The 24,238-nt window shown below is 28.6% G+C and overlaps 1 protein-coding gene across 1 annotated transcript; it reads right to left on the minus strand.

The window, feature by feature from the left end:
- Positions 1 to 1,406: 1,406 nt before the first annotated feature.
- On the minus strand, positions 1,407 to 23,662 carry lmnl3 (lamin L3). The gene is made up of 10 exons (XM_073822784.1): positions 22,683 to 23,662; positions 15,633 to 15,789; positions 14,036 to 14,161; positions 13,780 to 13,950; positions 8,817 to 8,942; positions 6,992 to 7,212; positions 6,678 to 6,900; positions 2,945 to 3,052; positions 2,744 to 2,863; positions 1,407 to 1,547 (listed from the first exon to the last, which is right to left on the minus strand). Exons 1-10 carry the CDS (start codon positions 23,054 to 23,056, stop codon positions 1,407 to 1,409), a joined length of 1,767 nt encoding a protein of 588 aa, XP_073678885.1. The 5' UTR covers positions 23,057 to 23,662.
- Positions 23,663 to 24,238: the final 576 nt, after the last annotated feature.

The raw sequence follows: 24,238 nt of genomic DNA on the forward strand, positions 1-24,238 counted from the left end.
AAGTTAAATTCAAAAGTCTAAAACTCTGGAGCCTGTTTAGTGTTAATGTTGAGTTTGAGATTTGAACAAACCCATCAGATAAAACAAATGCTTGTTATAATGCTTTATAGTGCTGATGGCGTGTTAGTAAAGATGCAAAGCTGCAGTTACTGCCAAAGCAAAGCACAGACGGACTGAATCCATCTCACCTCCAGCCCTTCAGGACAGAGAACAACATTTCTTTTTCCTTCTTTTGGGCTTTTATAAAACACAGGTAAAAAAAAAAAAAAAAGAAACATCATGAAGGAAGATTTCATCTTCTGCTCTTTGTTTTTCAGAGAAAACATTTTGCCCAAAAATGACCAGTATTATTATTATATAAATATAATAAACTAAATGTCATAATACAATTGTAAATAAGTATTATTAAATAAAAACTATTTAAATGCAAGTGTTGCATAAAACATGATAAAATGACTGAAAAAAAAGATAAATTCATAAACTAAACAAAATAGATAAAAAAATAAAAAGAAAACAAAATAAAGTCATAAATTAATTGTATAATAAACTAAATGTCATAATACAATTGTAAAATAGGTATTAAATAAAAAATAAATGCAAAAGTTGCATAAAACAGAGAAAATGGCTGAAATGACAAAAAGATAAAATTTTATAAAAAAAAAAAACAAACAAAATAGATAAAATATAATATTAATAAAAATAAATGTAATAAATTATATAAACAAACTAAATGTCACAATACAATTGTAAATAAGTATTAATAAATAAAAACTATTTAAATGCATGTGTTGCATAAAACAGATAAAATGACTGAAAAAAAGATAAATTCATAAACTAAAAATAGACAAAAGAAAAAGAAAACAGAAAATAAAAAATAAGTCATAAATTAATTATATAATAAACTAAATGCCACAATACAATTGTAAATAAGTATTATTAAATAAAACAATTAAAATGCAAGTTGCATAAAAACCGATAAAATGGCTGAAATTACAAAAAGGTCACATTTAATAAAAGAAATAAAACAAAGTAAACAGAAAATAATAAATTAATAAAAAATGAATTAAACTAAATTTCATAATATAATTGTAAATAAGTATTAAATAAAACAATAGTTTTATTAAAACAATTAAAATGCAGAAGTTGCATAAAACATTAGATAAAATGGCTGAAATTACAAAAACCCCCAAATAAAACGTAATAAATAATAAAATAAAAATAGATAAAATATAAAACAAAGAAAACAGAATATAATAAATTAATACAAATTAATTACAAAAATGAATTAAATAATAAAAAAACTAAATATGTTGTAAATAATGATAAGTATTATTAAATAAAACAATATAAAAGCAAAAGTTGCATAAAACGTGACAAAATTGCTGAATCATTTAGACAGATTTCTCTCACAGACTATGATTTACTGTGGTATAAAGTGTTTTACCTGTCGGCGCAGTGTGAACGTCGCGGCTCATGATGTTTTCATCACACTCCAGATCCTCATCAGCTTTACTCTGAACACACACCAGACAAAACTCTGCTGTTTCCTATCAGAAACAGAAACACACACAACAACAGCATTATTACCAAATAAAAATAACATTTAGATGACAAAAAGATCGAAAACATGATATAAAAATTGCTTAAATTATTTAAAATAAAATAAAAGGAACAATTAATAAATACAAATAAAAAGTAATACAAAATTAATGAACAGTAAACTAAATAGGTATGAGTATTAAATAAAATCATTTTAAATGCAAAAGTTGCATAAAACTTGCATAAAATTGCTGAAATTACAAAAAATAGATATACAAAAGAGATAAAAACATATAAACAGAACAGAAAATGTATAAAAAAGTGTAAAAAAATGAATGAACTAAACATTGTTAATAAGTATTGTTATTATTATTAATAAAAAATTACAATTTAAATCAAAGTTGCATAAAGCATAAGAAAATTGCTGAAATTACAAAAAAATATTAATAAAATGGATTAAAAATAAAATATAAAAAAGATCAAATATAAACAAAGAAATAAATAAATACATTTAATAAAAAAACGAATAAACTAAATAAATAGATAATAATAAAAATAATAAGTATTATTAAACTAAAAAAAAAAAAATCACAACTTAAATGCAAAAGTTGCATAATGCATGAGAAAATTGCTGAAATTACAAAACAAAAATAAATTAATAAACAATACATAAATTATAAAATAATAAAAAAAGAAATAGAATAAGTGAATGAATAACCAAACAAATTATGTTTTATCCACACTGTAAAAAGTTTTCACCAGTTTAAACTTAAGTTTAGCAGCTGCCTTAAGATTGTAAGTTAAATCAATGTAAGTTATATCAACGAATTTTTATTGTAATAAGTTAAAATGACTTGTAGTTTTAAGCTGATTTAACTTAAAAACTTAAGGCAGCTGCTGAACTTAGGTTAAGTTGAATCTGGTGAAAACTTTTTAGTGCATTGAATTGCAAAAAAAACAAAACAAAATTCAACAATAAAACAATATTAAAAGACTACTAGTTTGCATGATCAAGCAATGAAACAGTGTTTTTGTGCCGTTTAAATAACTAGGAGCGAACAAAACCAATGAGTCTTACACATTCAAGTTATAAAAAATGTTTTATCATGCATTAATGTAGAGTTACAGTAGAAAAAGTCCCTGGAAATCACCAATGTGAAACTCCCCATTATTTCTTTACATTTTCCCAGGACAAACGTCTCACCTCGTTCTGTGGGTTCAGCAGGGTAACTCGGACCTCTCCAAACGGGCCCCACGTCTCATGGGTCATGAGAACCAGATCCCCCCGCGGCACCTGCTCCGTCGCTGAACCCGCGGCCCAGATCTGAACACACACCGCAGACAGACTTCACTCACGCCATATAGACAAACCTGAGCTCATTCACCGTGATTTCACCATGTTTACCGTCAGCGTCTGTCCGGCGCTCAGCACACACGGCGAGGGGATCTGGAAGATGACGTCAGGAGCCTCTGCTTCACTCTTTCTCAACACCCATCCGCCAAGAGACTGATCCTGAAACCACAGACATCTGGACATTCAACAATCATCTGAGAAAATGAGATTAAATGAGAAAATGCACTGGATCATATCCAAACATACACATTAACATGGAAATCTGACATAGAAACACTTCTGCACTCATTCGGAGCAAAAATACAAAAAGGTGCATAAAACATGATATAAAATTTTAATTATTTTAAATAAGATAAGTGCTGGGTAATGATTAATTGCACCCAAAATAAAAGTTTTTGTTTACATAATATGTGACCCTGGACCACAAAACCAGTCTTAAGTCGCTGGGGTATGTTTGTAGCAATAGCCAAAAATACATTGCATGGGTCAAAATTATTGATTTTTCTTTTATGCCAAAAATCATTAGGAAATTAAGTAAAGATCATGTTCCATGAAGATTTTTTGTAAAATTCCTACTGTAAATATAAGTTTTGATTAGTAATATGCATTGTTAAGAACTTAATTTGAACAACTTTAAAGGTGATTTTCTCAGTATTTTGATTTTTTTGCACCCTCAGATTCCAGATTTTCAAATAGATGTATCTTGGCCAAATATTGTCCTATCCTAACAAACCATACATCAATAGAAAGCTTATTTACTGAGCTTTCATATTATATATACACATCTATAAACAGTTTTGTAAAATTTAACCTTATTACTGGTTTTGTGGTCTAGGGTCACATATATGTGTGTGTGTGTGTATATAAATATACACAGCACTAAATAAAATATAAAAACAAAAAAAAGAGATAATATAAATGAAGAAAACAGAAATAAAAAACAAAAATGAATGAATTAGGTAAAACAAAAAAATAGAATAAAAGTAATACAACATGAATGAATAAACAAACTAAATAAACAGGTAATAATAATAATAATAATAATAATAATAATAAAGTATTATTAAATAAAAACAATTTAAATGCAAAAGTTGCGTAAAACACTAGATAAAATGGCTGAAATTACAAAAAAAACTGAAATTAATAAACAAAAACAAAATATAAAATATAAACAAAAAAACTAAAGTAACTCAAATTAATAAGCTATATAGACTTTTTAATAAAAATATTTTATCCTATATAAACAAACTATAGACAAAAACTAAGTGACAAAAAAAACTAAAACTAACAAAACTAAAGGTTGAAATGATAAAGAAATAATGTAAATTTTTTTTTACTTTTTTATTATTATTATTATGAGGAAATAACAAGGAAGTTGTGAGCGATCACAATACAAATTACAGTGAACTCCAAACGAATTACACGAACTAGTTCGTTTACATTAATAAATGAGGCATACAAAAACAGCAGAAAAAAATTCAAAATAATTGTAATTAAATTAGATTAAATAAACTACACCAAATATGCCCTTTTCATGTTTTTTTTGGAACAAAATAATAAGAGAATATTTTTTTCCATCGAAATACGCACGTACAATACAAAGCCTAGTATACATTATAAATAACAGTTTATCATTCAAATACATTGGGAATATGGAAACACTTGGACTTGTGCCGAATTACAGAGGTACGTGAGCCAGTGATGCGCGGGTTGATCCAAAATGAACGGGTGCCTGCGGTGCCAATTAAACCTTTGTAATTTATATAGTAGGCTACTAGACACTTTTCTATGAAATACATAGACCTACACTTTATTGGCTGAATAATATTTACCTTTAAATGTTGAGCGTCATTAACTGTTGAATAAACGCTGACGCGGGACACAATGCCAGATTTCCCAACACGTTGAACTGAGCAATGCCATTGTACCATTTTAATAGGCTACTTCTAAACGCATATACTGTAGCTCAGTAATGTCAGTTTTATGTATTTTCTGAGAGGGGGTGGGATTTTTGTTGGGAAAGTCCGGTGAGAGACGCACACTTCGATTAGACTGGATAAACACATGCAGCATCTTAATTGTTAAGAAAATGTTATGCCTAATAAATGTCTCCAATATTTTGATTATGTCCAATGCTTCCCTTTCTTTTTGGAATTATTAGACACATTTCACTGTCTTTTCAAATGCCTAGGTCTGTTTAATTTCCTTAATTATACAATTTCTAGCACCATTTTTAAACGTTTATTCAAGCAATAATATATAAATTATTTCATGTATATGCTTGTTTAAAACCAGGGATTAAAAACGATTCCAAGTAAAAACGGTATTTTTCTTTACATTTCCAGAGAGCGAAACGAACAAAATTAAACATTACATAATAAATTCAAGGCACTATAATTTTCTTATTCATTTGATACAACTATTAAAGCTATACAATTAATATAGGCTATATAAAATAATATTATTTTGGCATATTCGTGATTCCTGATTTATATATGAAAATTCCTTTTGAAGTGCATTCGTTATGTTTGTATAAGAAAATTCGTTAACCTAGCCTATTAAGTTGATTTAATATTCTTGATCATTTTAGAAGAAGTCTATATATATATTTAGGGCTATAGGCTAATCTTTTTCTTAACTTTTATTACACTGTAGATCGAAATAAAATAATTCTTGATCATATTTAACATCGGAGAATCACTGACATCATTTGAGTACTTAGAAAATGAAACTATTTAAATCTGTATAAAGGAAAGACAAAATAAATCACACCAAGAACAATCTGTATTTTTCTTGTAATCAAGAACATTTCTTTTGACAAAATTACCTGATTAATGCCGAATGACACATATCCTCCAATGCATAGCCGCATATAATCGCTGCTGTCATTTGCCAATATTAAAAAAAGTGATCAAAACAAAACAGCTAAAGGTTTAATAAACTAAAACTGAAAAAAAAATAAAAAAATAAAACAAAACTGAAAAAAAAAAAAAAAAAAAAAAAAAGATTAACTCACCTAAAATGAGAATTATATATAAAAATTTAATATTAAACTATAATAAAATTGTGACAACATATCAAAATGACTAAATCTTAACTAAAAATTAAGGATTTTAATATTTTTTATAAATATATATATATATATATAAAAAACAATATTACTTCAACTAATAAAAACACTTCTGCACTGAATCTGAGCAAAAACACAAAAAGGTGCATATCAAATTACTAAATCTTTAATTAAAAATAAAGAAAAAAAAATCTAAATGTTAAAATAAAAACTGCAAAAAAGTTGCATCAAACCCAAGACAAATCACTGAAATTGTAACAAATAAGTAGATACATATTAATAAAATGGATATAGAAAAAAAAACATAATCAAGAAATAAAAAAAACAAAACAAAACTACTAAAGGTTTAATAAACTAAAATGAAATCATAATGAAAACTATATTTTAAAAATTTAAATATTAAACTATAATAAAAAATAGAAAGTCACAACACAAAATCACCAAATCTTAAAAATGAAAAAGAATTTTCAAATATTAAAAAATACATAAAAATAAAACTATTACTAAAACTAATTGAAATAAATTCTGAATATTAATAAAAATACAGACATGAATCTATAACTGAATGAAATATAGGTAAAACATTTAAAATCAAACAAACTAAACTTATAAACTAAAAATACAAACAAACAAAATTGCTAAAACTTTAACAAAATTAAAATAATAATAAAATAAATTTAAATGTTTAAATAATTAAAAGCTACATTGTCGTACCTTATCGGAGTTGTTCTTGAGCGTAATATAGCGTCCGTCCAGGTCGATCTCGTCGATGGACACGTTTCCGCGTGAAGAGGCATGCTGGGAGAGTTTGTAGCTGGGTGAGAGTCCTGAACTCGTACCTTCGTGTTTGCGCTTCTTCGCCCAGTGTTTCCTCACGGGTTGAGCGTGAGTCCGAGAGACTGACGACTGCTGGATGGGACTCGGAGACAGATTCAATCTGACAGAAAAGACCCAAAAACAGCAGTTACCATCAGTGAATGCACTGCTTATTGTTTGTTCAGGCTAACTAATGTTCTTGCTCAGCTCACCGTTTCTCCTCTCCCTCCAGCATCTTGCGGTAGGCGTTGATCTCCATGTCCAGCATGAGCTTGACGTCCAGCAGGTTCTGGTACTCCTCCAGCTGCTCCTGCATCTGCTGCCTCATGTCAGCCATCTCCTGCTCCTTCTGCGAGAGCCGCTGCTGGTTGAGCTGTCGCTCGCGGTCCAACATCTGCTCCAGCTCCTGAACACGAGCCTCCAGCGCCGAGTTCTGAGACACAGACAGTCATTAACTAGGACTACTGCTCAAAACTTTTTGAAAGAGTTTCTTCAGCTCAGGAAGGCTGCATTTATTTGATCAAAAACACAGCAGAAATTGTGAAATATCATTCGAATTTTAAACTAATTTCTGTGATCAAAGTTGCATTTTCAGCATCATTACTCCAACTATACATAATAATAATAATAAAAGAATATAGGAATAATTTAAAATACCATAAAAGTAACATCTATTTTTCCGAAAACAAATGTCTTTACAGTCACTTTTTATCAATTAAAAGCAAAACCCTTACTGAGCCCGAATGTTAGCATGGAAGATCTATTTAATAAAAAAAAAAAAAAAAAAAAAAAAACTAAAAATAATAATAATAATAATTTACGAGTCTGAACTTTTGAATAGTAGTTATGCATAAAATTATTTTAGATATCAACTAACATTAACAATTTTTCATGAACAAATAATATAATTGCCTTTACTGTCATATATATAATTAACTGAAAATAAAAACTAATATTTACTATTTTTCATGAACAAATTTAATGCATCCTTACTGAATAAAATTTAAAATGTATTAATTGAGTCAACTTTTGTTACACATAATAAAAATATTGCAATAATTTAAAACAAAGTAACATTAACTATTTTTCATATAATTATAAAAATGCCTTAACTTATATATACACACACGTTTTATTTACATTTAATTATTTGTATATATATATATATATATATATATATATATATATATAATTACCTCAAAATATCAACATTTACTATTTTTCATGTACAAATTTAATGCATCCTTACTGAATAAAATTTAAAATGTATTAATTTACTGAGTCAAAACTTTTGTTACACATAATAAAAATATTGCAATAATTTAAAACAAAGTAACATTAACTATTTTTCATAAAAAAAAATTATAAAAATGCCTTAACTTATATATATATGTTTTATTTACATTTAATTATTTGTATATATATTTATATTACCTCAAAATATCAACATTTACTATTTTTCATGTAAAAATTTAATGCATCCTTCCTGAATAAAATTATTAATTTCTTTACAAAAATAATAATAATTTACCGAGTCAACTTTTGTTGTTATACATAAAAATATAGAAATAATTTAAAACATCAACTATTTTTCATGAACAAATGATATTAATGCCTTACCTTTAGCACTTTTTAATCATTAAAAGAAAACACCTTGAGCCTGAACGTTTAAATGGTAGTCAAAATATCAACATTTGCTATTTTTCATTAACAAATTAAATAAATGTTTATAAAGAATTAAACGCATCCTTAATGAATAAAAGTATACATTTCTTATAAACAAAAAAAAAAGCATCCAGTCTTTTGCAGTTTACATAAAATACAAAAAATCTATTTAAAATGTGCTATTTCTTTTTATGAACAAATGATATAAATGCCTTTACTGTCACTATTTATCTATTTAATATCCTTCCTGGGGAAAAAAAAGGAGTCATTTCATGAAAATGAATGAATGACGAGCTTAAAATGACATCTGAACTAAAAAAACCTACAATTTTTTTAATTCTCTGAGCATTTTACAGCCGTTTATATCATCACCTGTTTCTGCAGGTTGTTGATCTGTAAGGACTGAGACTCCAGTCTGAGTTTGGTTCCCGCCAGCTCTTCTCTCGTCGACGAAGCGAAGTCGCTGTTCTTCACCGCCGCCTGCTTGGCGTTCTCCAACTGCAAGAGATCAACGCAAAGCACTGAGGATATGGAAGAGAGTGTGTTCTGTGAAATGACTGACACATTACTGAGGTACCATGACAGACAGATGTGACGGACTCAAGTGCTTCCTGTGCGTCCAGGTCGCAGCGGCCACTTCCTGACGCTCAAATCCCTGAACTACAGTTTTCCTGCACCTCAGCTGAGAGAAACTGCAGACTACCTCACTCTGAGAGACACACGGATAAATACACAAGCACATCTGACTGCTGGAAAACTGTCTTTGACTCTTAAAATTGCATTGAACTGTAAACTGCATTCCGGGTCATTTTTGACCCGTGAAACAAGAGCTGATAAAACAGTCATAACTACACTTTTTCCAACTAAAACCACATTGTATCTGACCAGTAACTTGAACATGCAAAAATGGTCAACTTTTGAATGTTACGTTTGTATTTTATTATGTTAATTTGTAATGACATCTTGTCTGTTTATAGTGTCTTTTGTCCATTTAGCAATAAAATTTATTTCTAAACATCTGTGAGAAATAGGCGAAATGTATTTTATAGAGTTCAAATCTAACTGCGAAGCCACAATTCACTGCTGGATCAAGACTGAGCCGAAAGCGAAATTGGTTTAAATGGTTAGATCTTACAAAATTACTTTTCAAATCTGGAAAAAATTAACTGTATTTTGATGCAATTTCTGTCCCATACAAAAAAAAAAAACCTATTTAAAAATTTTTTTTTTTTTTTTTTAGAAATTATGAACCGTTTTAGTCAAACTGACTCAAACCTGTAACAGTTCTCTCCAAATTTTATTTCCTAAAAACTAAAATTTGTAAAAAAAAAAAAAAAAAAAAAAAAAATATATATATATATGTGGGAAAATAAATAAAAAAATTAGATATTTATATAGTGCGTGTGTGTATTTTGATAGTCTTACTCAAAGATGTAACAATTTATTACAAGCACTTTATCTATTTGTGTCAATAGATTTCAATTTCAATGCATATTTTTAAAGGTCGTTTTCTTAAAATGAGTTTTTTTCTCCTACACCGAGTCATAAATCTCCACTTCAGTAGCACTTACACACACCAAACTTTACATTTTCATTCTTGACTCTATCCTGAAGGTTCTACAGAGGGATGTGTTCATATATAATATGAAAAAATGGTAAAAAAACAAAAAAACAACAAACAAAAAAAAAAACAACAACAACAAAATACATTGTTTCTGTCTGTTCTAAGTATTTTTGAATTATGGAGTGATAAAAGGAGATACTCAAAATCCCCTCTGTAAAAACATTTGACTATATATAACTATGTGTAAAAAAATTAAAATAAATAAATGAGCATTTTTGAAAGGGACTTCATTCAGTGTTTAGATATCTGTACTAGAAATGTATGCAAATAAGCACACATTTCATTAAAGAATGCCTCATTTGCATATTTAAACCTAAGACTTTAGAAAATTTGTAATACAAAAAATGTTTGCAATTATCAATGTAATCAAATAAGTGGGTAAGTAAGGTCATAACTATTAGTTGACTTTTTTACCCCATTCACCTGAAACGCTTGATTTTGTGCACTGCAGCTCTAATACAAAATCCATCAGAAATCTCATAAACCTGCAAAGAGCTAAGCGTTAAATGCACTTTCCAAGTGAGTTTCTATATCTGAAGAGAAGGGGAATTTGCCGAGCATGTGGTTTATAGTCTCATACCTGAATACTAACATCCGCTGTTAAAGCTCCAGTATTTGGAGGAAACGGAGGAAAATATTTAAAGAGATTTTGGGCTGCTTGTCTTTTCTAGTCTGCCAAGGAAGGCAGCAAAGCCTGTTTTTGTATCTGCGCTCAGTTTAATGTCCTGTGCTCACAGTCTGTTTTGCAATGGTCACACATGAACACTGACCAGCTGGATAAAAAGCAAGAAAGAAATGTATTGCCAGACTGAAAGTCTGTTTTACAAGTGAAGGGGAAAAGAGATGGTAATGCAAAACTATATTATGACTTAAATAAAAAATAATTAAATAATATAATAATTATTATTATTATCAAAAATGTTTCTACAATAATAATAATAATAATAATAATAATAATAATAAATATTTTTAAATGTATTAATATAAATTTTACAATGCTTATAATAATGAAAATCATAAAGAATAAATAAATAATATTTACATGAAAATATTAATTTTTAAAATGCAAATAAAATACATTAATATAAATAGTTATATTTATATTAATAACAGTAAATTATAAATTCTATGCAAAAACATTTCTTCTTATACTTTTTAAATGTAATACATTTTATAATGTTAATAAAAACAATCATATATAAAATAGATGAAAATTAAAACATAATAGTAAAATATAATATTTTTCATAATAATAGTAAGAATATAAAACATTTGACTATTATAATATCAAAAATGTAATATACATTTTATAATGCTAATAATGAAAACAATCATAAATAAAATGAATAAATAAATGAGATATAATAAAAATCATATTTACACATATGCAAACATTTAATAGTAATAATTGATATTTCAAATATATAATATAAAATATATATTTAACTTTATAATAATAATCATCATCATCATAAAATGTTATTAATAACACAACTTACATTAATATATACATTTTATAATGTTAATGAAAAAATCATAATAAATAAAATGAATAAATATTAAAATATACAATATATACACATTTTTATAATGCAAATAAAATAATTTATTATTTTTTTAACTAATATTATTATACATTTAATAAATTCTGTGCATAAACAATTTTTCTAATAATACAATATACATTTGATTTCACAATAACTTTTCAAATTATATTTTATATATAAAAAAAAAAAAAATCACATTTACATTGCAATTTAATAGTAATTTATATATTTAAAATAGTATTTTTTATAAAATGTGTAAGACAAAATACATATTTAATTTTATAATAATAATAGTAAAAATATTAGATATAAAAATTATTTTATTGGCTATAATAATATTTATTATATTATTACGGTTTATATTACTAATATTAATATAAATATATATTTAATTATAATAATAAATTCTTCTACAATAACTTACAGACCAAAAGTTTGGACACACCTTCTCTTTCAAATGAATGAGAAGGTGTGTCCAAACTTTTGGTCTGTACTGTATATTTCTGTTTATTAAAGTTTTCACTCTACATTTGTGCAGTTTTCAGTTGGTTAGTGATTTTTTTAAAATATATATATAAATTAATAAATAAATATTTTAAATGGGTTTTTATACAAAAACTGCTTTATGTAAAATTCACTTTATAAAAGACCCACATTTCTAACTTTAATTCATGGGGATAACATGGATCACATGGTTTAGTGTAAGATTTTTGCCCATCTTTTGGAAAATCCAGTTTTAAAAGTAAAAAAAAACAACTACAAATAACTTTTACCAGTAGGTGGCTGCAGAGCTCCACTATTTGCTATTTGACCACCTGAAAGATATTTTTTCACAAGTTTTTTTTCAGTTGAATTCATCAAGTTTGGAAACACCTGAATGAGAAGGTGTGTCCAAACTTTTGGTCTGTACTGTATATTTAAAATAATGATTTTTTAAAATCTGCAAGAATATAAAATATACATTTTATAATAATAATAGTAAAAATATTAGATATAAAAATTATTTTTTTATTGGCTATAATAATATTTATTATATTATTACGGTTTATATTACTAATATAAATATATATTTAATTATAATAATAAATTCTTCTACAATAACTTTTCAAATAATATTTTATATATATATATAATTTAAAAAAAATCATATTTACATATGCAATTTAATAGCAATTTACAGTACAGACCAAAAGTTTGGAAACACCTGAATGAGAAGGTGTGTCCAAACTTTTGGTCTGTACTGTATATTTAAAATAATGATTTTTTAAAATCTGTAAGAATATAAAATATACATTTTATAATAATAATAGTAAAAATATTAGATATAAAAAAAATTTTTTTATTGGCTATAATAATATTTATTATATTATTAAGGTTTATATTACTAATATTAATATAAATATATATTTAATTATAATAATAAATTCTTCTACAATAACTTCTCAAATAATATTTATATATATTTAAAAAAAAATCATATTTACATATGCAATTTAATAGCAATTTACAGTACAGACCAAAAGTTTGGAAACACCTGAATGAGAACGTGTGTCCAAACTTTTGGTCTGTACTGTATATTTAAAATAATGTTTTTTTAAAATCTGCAAGAATATAAAATATACATTTTATAATAATAATAGTAAAAATATTAGATATAAAATTTTTTTTTTTATTGGCTATAATAATATTTATTATATTATTAAGGTTTATATTACTAATATTAATATAAATATATATTTAATTATAATAATAATAAATTCTTCTACAATAACTTTTCAAATAATATTTTATATATATATATATATATAAAAAAAAAATCATATTTACATATGCAATTTAATAGCAATTTACAGTACAGACCAAAAGTTTGGAAACACCTGAATGAGAACGTGTCCAAACTTTTGGTCTGTACTGTATATTTAAAATAATGATTTTTTTTTAAATCTATAAGAATATAAAATATACATTTTATAATAATAATAGTAAAAATAATAATAGATATTAACGTTCATTTTTTGTATTGGCTAAAATTGTATACACAATAAAATTACAAATGAATAAATATATACAACCCAGTTGGATTTTCTTTAAATATTACAAATAGAAAAATAATGGGTGCTTCTGAACAAACCTTTGTGGTAAGAACAAAGGCAGACGGTTGTACCTTAGCAGCGAAGGTTTTCTCCAGCTCGTCTTTGTACTGCTGGATCTGAGCTTCGTGTTCTTCTCTGAGCTGCTTCATGGCTTCAGCTAGTTTGCCCTCGAACTCCTTCTGTCTGCCGCTGTCCAGCTCCATCAGCCGGCTCTCGTGACGACTGCGCATCTCACGCACCTCCTGCAAGTCAGAGCAAACACAAAGTCCTGTCTGTGCTAAAAAACCCTGTCTGACCAAACATCCTTAACTCCAACACAACAGAAACCTGTTCACTGAGATGCCTCTGAAAGTCCAGCTGCTCCTGAAGCGTCTGAAGCTGGTTTTCGGCATCCACGCGCCGCAGCATCTCCGAGTTCAGCTGGGTTTTGACGTTCTGCAGCGCCGCTTCCAGCTGTAAGGAAGAACAAGAGTTTACTTGCTTTATTTCATTGGGTTAAATGTTTGAAAATTACTGCACATTATTAAGAACTTTTAGAAAAAGTCGCTTTTATTAATGCTTTTTAAAGAAATCTCTTCTGCTCACCAAGCCTGCATTTATTTGATCTAAACTACAGCAAAAACAGTAAAATTATGAAATATTTTTGCCATTTCAAATAACGGTTTTCTATTTGAATACATTTTAAACTGTAATTTATTCCGGTGATTTCAAAGCTGAATTTTCAGCATCATTACTCCAGTCTTGTGTCACATGATCTTCAGAAATCATTAATTGCTGATTTTCTGCTCAAGCTATTTTTTTATTATTATCATCAATATTTAAAGCAGTTGAGCCATTTTAGATCCAAACATCAGCATTTATCTGAAATAAAAATTTTTTTGTAACATTAGAAATGTCTTAAACATCACTTCTGATCAATTTAAAGCAGCCAATAAAAGTATGAATTTCTAGAATTTTTTTTCCCAGAGAAATGCTGATCTTCTGAATTTATTCATCAATGAAACCTGAAAAATTCTACTCAGAGTTATCTCTAACAAACTAAAATAAAAAAGCCCTATTACTACTGAAATAAAATATTATATTTTAGCTAGGTGCCAAATCAGCATTTTTCATGTTCACACAGTGTAACTGGATGTACTAAAATAAACTGAAGCTAACATAAAATATATAATAAAGAGACAAAAACACACAAAATGACTAAAACAAAAGTTAAAATTAAAAGACTTTTTTTTGGTTATTTTTTTTATTTTAGCTAGTTCGCAAGAAAACTAGTTTATAACCAACTACCAAATAATTATACCACGTAAGAAATGTAAAATAATGAAGAACAATAACAAAAAAAGGGTCAAAAATAGCAAGCCTGTAAAAACTAGTTTTAAACCAACTGCTAATTAACTGAAAGTGAAATTAAATAATATTTATTTATTAATAATTGTAATTAGGTAAAAGTAGTAGATGTAATAAAATAATAATAATAAAATATGTAATAAATATTAATGTTAATAATAAATAAACGAAGATCTCTTATTTAATAAATGTAAAATTATAACAAAAAGACCAATAACAAGATAATACAAAATATTTTCCAAGAAAACTTTTTAGTACAAGTTATGCTTAAAAAAAAAAGAAGAGAGAAATTGATTAAAACCAAAATAAAACTTTATATAAATATTTTTTAAAAGACAAAAACTGAAAATTACTATAGTTAAATTGAAAAATATGAAAAAGACAAATATTAAAATGATTAAAAAAAAATAAGAAAATATTTATAATAATTATAATAATATCACAATGGTACGAAAACGGTATACAGACTAACTGAAGTCATGTGACCCATGATTACTGATACAGGTCTAAATCATTGACTAGCAGTGATGCAATAAACCTTAAAACATTTTCCGTTTTGTGTTTGTTTTGGACTCACATTGGCCACTTGACTCTTGAGGTCAGAAATGTCATTCTCCAGCCTGCGGTTGGTGGCCAGTAAATTGGCATAATCAGCTTCTTTAGAGTTCAGAGCCGCTTCGAGATTCCTCCAGTGTCCCACAGCCGTGGTCAGCTCACTCTCCTTCTTATTATTCCTGACACACAAATATTACATTCATATAATATATCTTGTTTGAGATATCAGTACATCTTGAATTTTATCATGAATCATCAGACAATAAGTAAAAAGTGTGTAGATCAGTAAATAATAATAATTATTATTATTATAATTCTAAATAAATATCGTTTCACTTTTTTGTGTTGATTTCTCCTTAAGGTGAATCACAGTTCTCTTTTGTAAACTTTTGATTAAAACAAAACAAATGTTTACACATAAATAATGTGAATGTAAAAATAAATAAATAAATAAAACCTTGTAATTAGGTAAAAGTAGTAGTAGTAATAATAGATAAAATTAATATAAATATTAATAAAAACTAAAATAATATCCTTATATCAGGCAATAAATGTTAAATTGTAACAAAATCAATAACAACAAAATAATAGACAGTAAAAAAAGTCTGTAAAAAGTTAAAAACTGACTTATTCAATAATATTGAATAATAATAATAATAATGTGAATTTAAAAAATAAATAAAAAACAAAACTTGTAATTAGATAAAAGTAGTACCAATACTACTACTACTACTAATAAAATACTTGAATATAAAAACTAGTTTAAAACCAACTGCTAATTAAGTGAAAATGAAATATAATAATAATAATAATAATAATAATAAATGTAAAAAAAAACTTGTTATTAGGTAAAAGTAGTGGAAAAATAAATAATAATTAAAGCTGCAAGCAGCGATGACCGGGCCCTCGCCGTCTGTGCAGTCGCCATCCCGATAGCATCAGGAAAACGGTGCCCAGTTGGCACATGCATTCACAGTAACCCTTTGGACTAACCCTAACTGTCTCTCCTCCTCTCTGACTCTTTCTCTTACCACCCATCCCCCCTCCTTACACTCAGCCACTTACCACACAAACACACACATAGAGTGCAGAGCAGAGTGAGATCAGATATGTTTTTTAATTTTCTTTCATTCGTGGAGTTTTGTATAATTATGAAATGAACTGTGTTTGATCAGAATGAATAGTTATTTGTATGAAAAAAGATTCAAAGAGTTAGGATGCTGCACTTTAAATATATAATAAATCATTGAAAATTGAAAATGGAAAATGAAATTCTAAGCACACTATCTGCCTTAAAAACACAGGAAACAAATATTTGAATGTATTTTGTATTTTTATTTATTTGCCATGGCAACAGCATTTGATGCATCAGGGACGCCTTTACAGACTCTCGTCGGCCGTGTTTTTACATTATTCTGATGAAGTTTGAAGAAAATCTAGTACAAATATATTGTTCGTTGTTCGTTCGTGTTTGTTAGTTCATTAACCATTGTTAACAAAAGAGACCCTATTTTAAATAGTTACCATGTTTTATGATCTACAACCATTTTTAAATATTATTTTAATGATCTATAAGCATCTGTGAAATAATTATAAACAAATATATTAAAAATAAATACATATTAACTTAGTTGATGTATTTGTTTCTCATTCTAATTAAGTGAACTGAGCAGTATAGTGTCATACCTATAAGATTTTTTATTCTATCAGTGAGAGTGTATATATGTATATAAATCATATAATTTTTCCTTAAAAGATTAAAAAAAGATTTTAATGCTCTTTAAGCACCTATAAAAAATAATTATGTAAAAGTACATTGACAGTACGGTATATATCAACTGATTCTATGGATTATTTTCATTCTTATACACTGAGAATGAGCTAAATAGCATTAGAGGTCAAACGATTCCTTATCTTATGAGGACCTCTAGTGTTCATCCCTGGTACTAGAGCTTTAATCTGACAAATTTATGTGACACTTTTAATGTTTTTGGGGCCTCTGAGCATGATAACATTTTGAAACTACACGTATTTCCTAAGAATTTCTTGTTCTTTATATGTAAAAAGTTTTGATGAGTTAGAATAATGCAATTTAAAGATATATGGAAATAACTCTTCATCTTTTTTACTGTTACTTTCATAAATCACCACATCAACACCATTCAAGATATCCCAAAGCCGTTCACAATTTAACATCTTCAGTATCTTGGCATCACGTTGACAAAGTTTGGTGTGCACTGTCTGATTCTGCTATGAGTGATATGAATTTATTCACAGCTATATTTTTCCAAAAATCCACATTCAAATCAAAATAGCTGATTTCCTGTTGGTCGTAGCTAATGGGTGTAAATAAGAAAGTTGTCTGGCTTGATGAGACCAATATACCGACCAAGTTTGATGTCTGTAGCTACAACTAACCCTCCAACTTTTGTCAAAAGGTGGCGCTATAGAGTGTCTCCAACAAATCACCACATCAACACCGTTCAAGATATCCCAAAGCCGTTCACAATATAGGGAACATTTTCCCTATATTCTGAGGATGATGATAACAAAATGTTATTATTGCTTGCTTTACGTCCACCACTTCTGCTTAAATGTCATCGTTACCTATCTGTACAATTTGTGTGTGGATATTGCTTTGCAGGTGACTCCTGTTATAAGACATCACTTTTAAGTGCTACATAACTAAGAAAGAATCAATTAGGAAAACGGTGCCCAGTTGGCACATGCATTCACAGTAACCCTCAGTCAGTTGGATTTAAAGTTTACTAAATTGAAAGGGTTAAACTTTAAAATCAACACACAGACACATACACACAATATATAAAATTACCAACCAGTTTCATTTGTTAACATTAACTATATTAGTTAACATGAACAATAATTAAATAGTATTTATTAATGTTAATTAATATTAAGCTAAAAAAAGTATTCATATATTGTTTAATGGTAATAGTATATTTTAACATTAGTTTATGAACTGTGAATTAACATGAACATGAACACAGTTCATGTGGGTGTACAGCAATACACAAAGTGCTCTATAAACGCTTCTTTCTTTCAAAATATCTTTAAAAATCAAGTTGAGTATTGTAATGGGGCGATATATATATAACTGATCTTAAAATGGTAAAATTTTCAGATGTTTTGAACAGATAACAGCAAAGTTTGTTTTGTTGACAAAGTTTGTCTTGAAACTGTTAATTAAAATGTTATATTCAATAAATAACACTATGAAAATAAATGTCTATCAATGAAGATAAACCGCTCATGCTAAAAAGTTGTATTTTTCTTAATCTTTTGCTATGTGACTGAATAGGACATGTTCATGGTACAGTTCAGTAAAAAATAAATAAAAAAACAACAACTGCAAAATACAAACAATGAAAGACTTAGTGACCCTTTATATTTTCTCAAAATATCAGACTCTCAAAGATCAAACATATTTATGTAACATCAATGTGCATTTTTTCCTCAAAGATGGTCTTTAGCAAGACAGCATGTTCTACTCTCTCTCCCTCTCTCCCTTTCACCCCTCCCCCTTCAGTCTCTCTTCAGTCACTCAATGGTAGTCACTCAATGGTGACTGAACACAGACACTCAAGGCAGAGTGACAGCAGGCTTCTGATTTCTTTTTTTAATTTTCTTTAATTCGTAGAAGCTTGAATTAAATTGATATTTACAGCACTTGCTCAGAATGATAAGATCTCTGTGTGAAAAAAGTTTTAAATAGTTAAGATGCTGCACTTTAAAGATATAGAAAATGACGGTTATACATCTTTAAAAAATCACCACGTCAACACCGTTCAAGATATCCCAAAACCGCTCGCAATTTAACATCTTCAGAATCTTCTCTCCATGTTAAAAAAGTTTGGTGTGAACAGCTTGTTCTTCTTAGGAGGAGTATAAATTTGTTTACAGCCTGATTTTTCCAAAAATCCACATTCAAATCAAAATAGCCGGCTTCCTGTTGGTGTTAGCTAATTAGTTTAATTTAGAAAGTTGTCCAGATTGATGAAAACAATATATGTACAGAGTTTGGTGACTGTAGGAAAAACTAACCCCCCAACTTTTGTCAAAAGATGGCGCTATAGAGTGCCTGCTCCACGCCCATTTATGATCTTTTGCCAGTGTCTAACTATCATTAATATTGATGTGTGTGTTGAGTTTCATGAAATTCTAAGCATGTTAACTGCCTCGAAAAGACAGGAATCTAATTTTAAAGTTTGAGACGTTGCCATGGCAACAGCATTTGATTTATCATCGACCCCTTTACATATTCTTATCGGCCGTGTTTTGACATGATTTTAATGAAGTTTAAAGAAAATCAAGTAAAATTAAGAGGCTGATTTCAAAGCATTTTGAAAATGACACGCTTCCTGCTGCCAGTTGGTGGCGCTATAACTTTGACTCATAATAGTCACCTTTATGGAATCGGCATCATACAACGAACAATCTGGTGAAGTTTCATCAGAATCAGGCAATGTGTGCAACAGTTATTAGACACTTCCTGTTTCTCATTTCTCGCCATAACTTTGTCGCCTTGCCATGGCCAAACCGTTCGAGATATCAAAAATCCCCTCGCAATTTAGCGTCCCCAATGTCTTGAGATCATGCTGACCGAGTTTGGTGACAATCCAATGGAATTCCTGGGAGGAGTACGTTAAATTCCAGAGCATGCGCTTTTTATACAGCCCTAAATATCTCACTTCCTGTTGCATTGAGAAAATGACACAGAGTACAAAAGTTGTTCAGCTCAATGAGTTCTATATGTGTACCGAGTTTCATATGTGTACGTTCAAGTATGTGTGCTATATGGCCCTCAAAATTCCAGGGGGCGCTGTAGAGTCCCCTTGCCACGCCCCGGTACCAGCCTCTGTGGCGTCCTGATGGCCGCAGATTCCGACATGTGTGCAAATTTTCAAGAGTTTTTGAGTATGTTAAGACCCCCTTAAGTGCCCGGAAGGTTAACAAAAAAAAAAAAAAAAAAAAAAAAAATAAGAATCCTTAGAAGAACAATAGGGCCTTCGCCCTTTTGGGCTCGGGCCCTAATAATAATAATAATAATAATAATAATAATAATAATAATAATAAACATTAATATTAACAATAACTAAACAAATCTTATATAATCTAATAAATGTAAAATTATAACAAAAAGAACAATAAAATAAAAGAGACAGTCAAAAATAGCAAGTCTGTAAAAACTAGTTTTAATAAAAATGTAATAAAATATAATAATAATAATAAGAAGAAGAATAAGAAGAATAAGAATAAGAATAAGAAGAAGAAATCATTGTAATTAGGTAAAATTAGTAGTAGTAGTTATAATAATAATAATAATAATAAAAACTATGAATGTGATAAAAAATATTAATAATGAGTAAATAAAAAAAACCTCTCATGTAATGAACGTAAAATTATAACAAGAACAATAACAAAATAATAAAGACAGTCCAAAATAGAAAATCTGTGAAAACTAGTTTTAAACCAACTGCTAATTAAGTGAAATTGAAAAATATTATTATTGATATTATTAATAATTAGCCTAGAATCTAGTCTGGCTTGTCAGGCTAATTAATAATAATAATAATAATAATAATAATACTGTGAATGTAAAAAAAAATATATTTTAAATAGGTAATAGTAGTAATAACAACAACAACAACAATAAATATTAATAAAACAAACAGTAGTAAAACAAAAATATCCTTATATCATGCAATAAATCAATCTTAAAGTTTCAAACCAACTGCTAACTAAGTGAAATAAAATAATAATAATAATAATAATAATAATAATAATAAAGTCAAGTTTAAACTGGTTTTAGACCAACTGCTGATCAGGTGTAAATATCCTGAGGCCTCACACAGATTACCAGGGCCCAGTTTTTCAAAAGTAATCCACAAGGATTTTGGATAACGGATTGGATCAAATCTTGAAAATGGGTTTTTCAAAAGAAAAAACAGATTACATAATCGGATTAGATCACGTAATCCAATCTTGGTTTTGATCCGGATCAAACCTTTAGTTTGGGTTTTTCAGAACTTTTTTGTAGGATTTGGATCACTTTGATCCAAAAAATCTGGATTAAACTGATCCCATCAGAAGGGTGGATTCAGCGTGGATTTCATGCCCAAAATGTAATAAACTTAAATGTATCAAATAATACTATCTTTGGATCATGCAGTATCTTACAAGATATCCTATTTATTCATAAGGTTTTAATTTTATTTGTTCATCCATCAGGCTACAGTGATTAGGTAGGCTTTAACGTATTCAGCCTTTCAGTATAGGCCTACAGCAAAGTAGAAAGAGTTTGGTCTCATAAAATAATCCACCAAACAGCTGTCAAAATTGACCAAAAACAATAAATTTTATTCTGTCACTAATTGATATATATTCATCACAATCGAAAAAAAAAAAATTTCCGCCTCCTAAAGGCTACGCTCAGACAAGCTGGTCTCTCCACATCAGATGAGGAAGTCTGAAATTATTGTGGAGTATTTGACATTAAGTCAAAGTTTTTTATTCAATACATCTATATTTGAAACTTGTTATAAATATCCTCAATGTACAGTGTTTGTGTTGTAGGTCTCAGATTAGGGGACTGCTGGAAGAGGATGGGGTGGGGTTTTTCTTTTTTTTTTTTTAAATGTGTGTTTTCATTTCAAATAAAAATAAACTTATATTGACCCCACACTGGCTATTCTACTTGTTGCTCTTTACATATCTATAATTCTACATTGTTATTTCCTATCCTATTTGAGCACTGGTTATCCAGATTTGGTGATCCTGAAAAGTTCCTATCCGGATCAGATTGATCCAATCCGATGTTGCTTTGAAAAACTGGCTCAAAAGTAAGATGGATTACTTGATCACGGATCGCAAAAAAAAAGGATTACTAAATCCGGATCAATTTTATCCGGATTAAACCTTTTGAAAAACCGGGCCCAGAAGACAACGACCGTTGTTAAAAGCAACTTTCTGGATCACAAACTTACTCACACATTTATAATTGTGTTTTAAATACATTAATAAGTGATTATAGAAACAATAATAGTCTTTTAACCTGGCAGTGAGTTTGCGGTGGTCCTCCTGCAGCTGCGTCAACTCGATCTGAAGTCTGGCGCGCTCGTTCGCGGTGGCGTCCAGAGTTTTGCGCGCGTCCGCGAGCTCCGTCTCGTACAGGCGGCGCACGTTCCCGACCTCCCTAACGGCGATCTCCTCTTTCTCCTCCAGCAGGAGCTGCATGGATGACTTGTCATTCTCCAGCTGTCGGACTCGCTCGATGTAGTTGGCCAAACGGTCGTTGAGGTGCCGCAGGTCCTCCTTCTCCTGCAGCCGCGTGAGGCGCGTGGGGCTGACGCCGGACGGGGACGCGCCGCTCCGCCTGGAGGAGCGCACAGTGGAGGCGCGGCTCTCCATCGGGGTTGAGGTGATCATGACGCACTTTACCGCGGACCGACCTCTGAAACAACCGTTATGAAAGAGCAGACGCGAACGACTGAAGCACAAACTCAAGACAAGTGCACTTAAACGCTTCAGTCGCTTCGTACACGCGTCCGAGTGTAAATGTGAGCGCGCCAACACACATATGTTTAATATGCGCGCTACCGGCCCGTGAGAAGCCCAAAAAGACGGGGTTTGCGGTTGTCGTTGCGTTTAGACTGGCGGACTAAACTCAATTGTGCTTCATTGCTCTCAGCTGCGCCGTGATGTCACATCATGAGACCGCAAACGCGCTTAAAGCAGCCGCATTTAAAGGGAAAGATGAGTTAAAAACAAATGCAGCAAACACTTGTCTGTATATTTTGGCACAGGGGTCTAAATATGATCACTGAATAAAACTCTATTTTAGTCTCTCACATATTTTGACATGACAAAATGTCATCATCTTTAAAAATGAACTTTGGAGTAATCTATATACAATTTTATGAATTGTTTTTAATACTTATAATATGTAAAAATGTGAAATATTTTTACTATTTAAAATAACTGCTTTCTATTTGAATGTTTTGAAATTAAATTTATTCCTGTGATTAAAGATCAACTTTTCAGCATCATTACTTCAGTCTTCAGTGTCACATGATCCTTCAGAAATCATTCAATATGCTGATTATATATATATATATATATATATATATATATATACATACACACACACACACACATTTTTTTGTTTACATCCACATTATTATTATTAATAATGATAATAATAATTGAATGTAAAAACATATTTTTTAATTAGGTAAAAGTAGTAGTAATAATAATAACTAATAATATTAATAAACAATAATATACTAATATAATGTACAATTATAACAAATAAAACAAAATAATAAAAAAGACAGTCAGAAATAGCAAGTCTGTAAAACTAGTTAAACCAACTGTTAATTAAGTGAAAAGGAAATAAAATAATATTAATAATAATAATGTGAACGTAAAAAAAAATTGTAATTAGGTAGTAGTAGTAATATAATAATAAAAAAACAATTAATTTAATAAATATTAATAATAAATAAACGTGATTTAAAAGAAAATCATGTAATAAATGTAAAATTATAACAAAAATAACAATAACAAAAAAAGACAGAAAATCGGTGAAAATTAGTTTTAAACCATCTG

Source organism: Garra rufa, chromosome 18 (genome assembly GCF_049309525.1).
Source record: "Garra rufa chromosome 18, GarRuf1.0, whole genome shotgun sequence".
In the NCBI taxonomy this organism is placed as follows: Eukaryota; Metazoa; Chordata; class Actinopteri; order Cypriniformes; family Cyprinidae; genus Garra; species Garra rufa.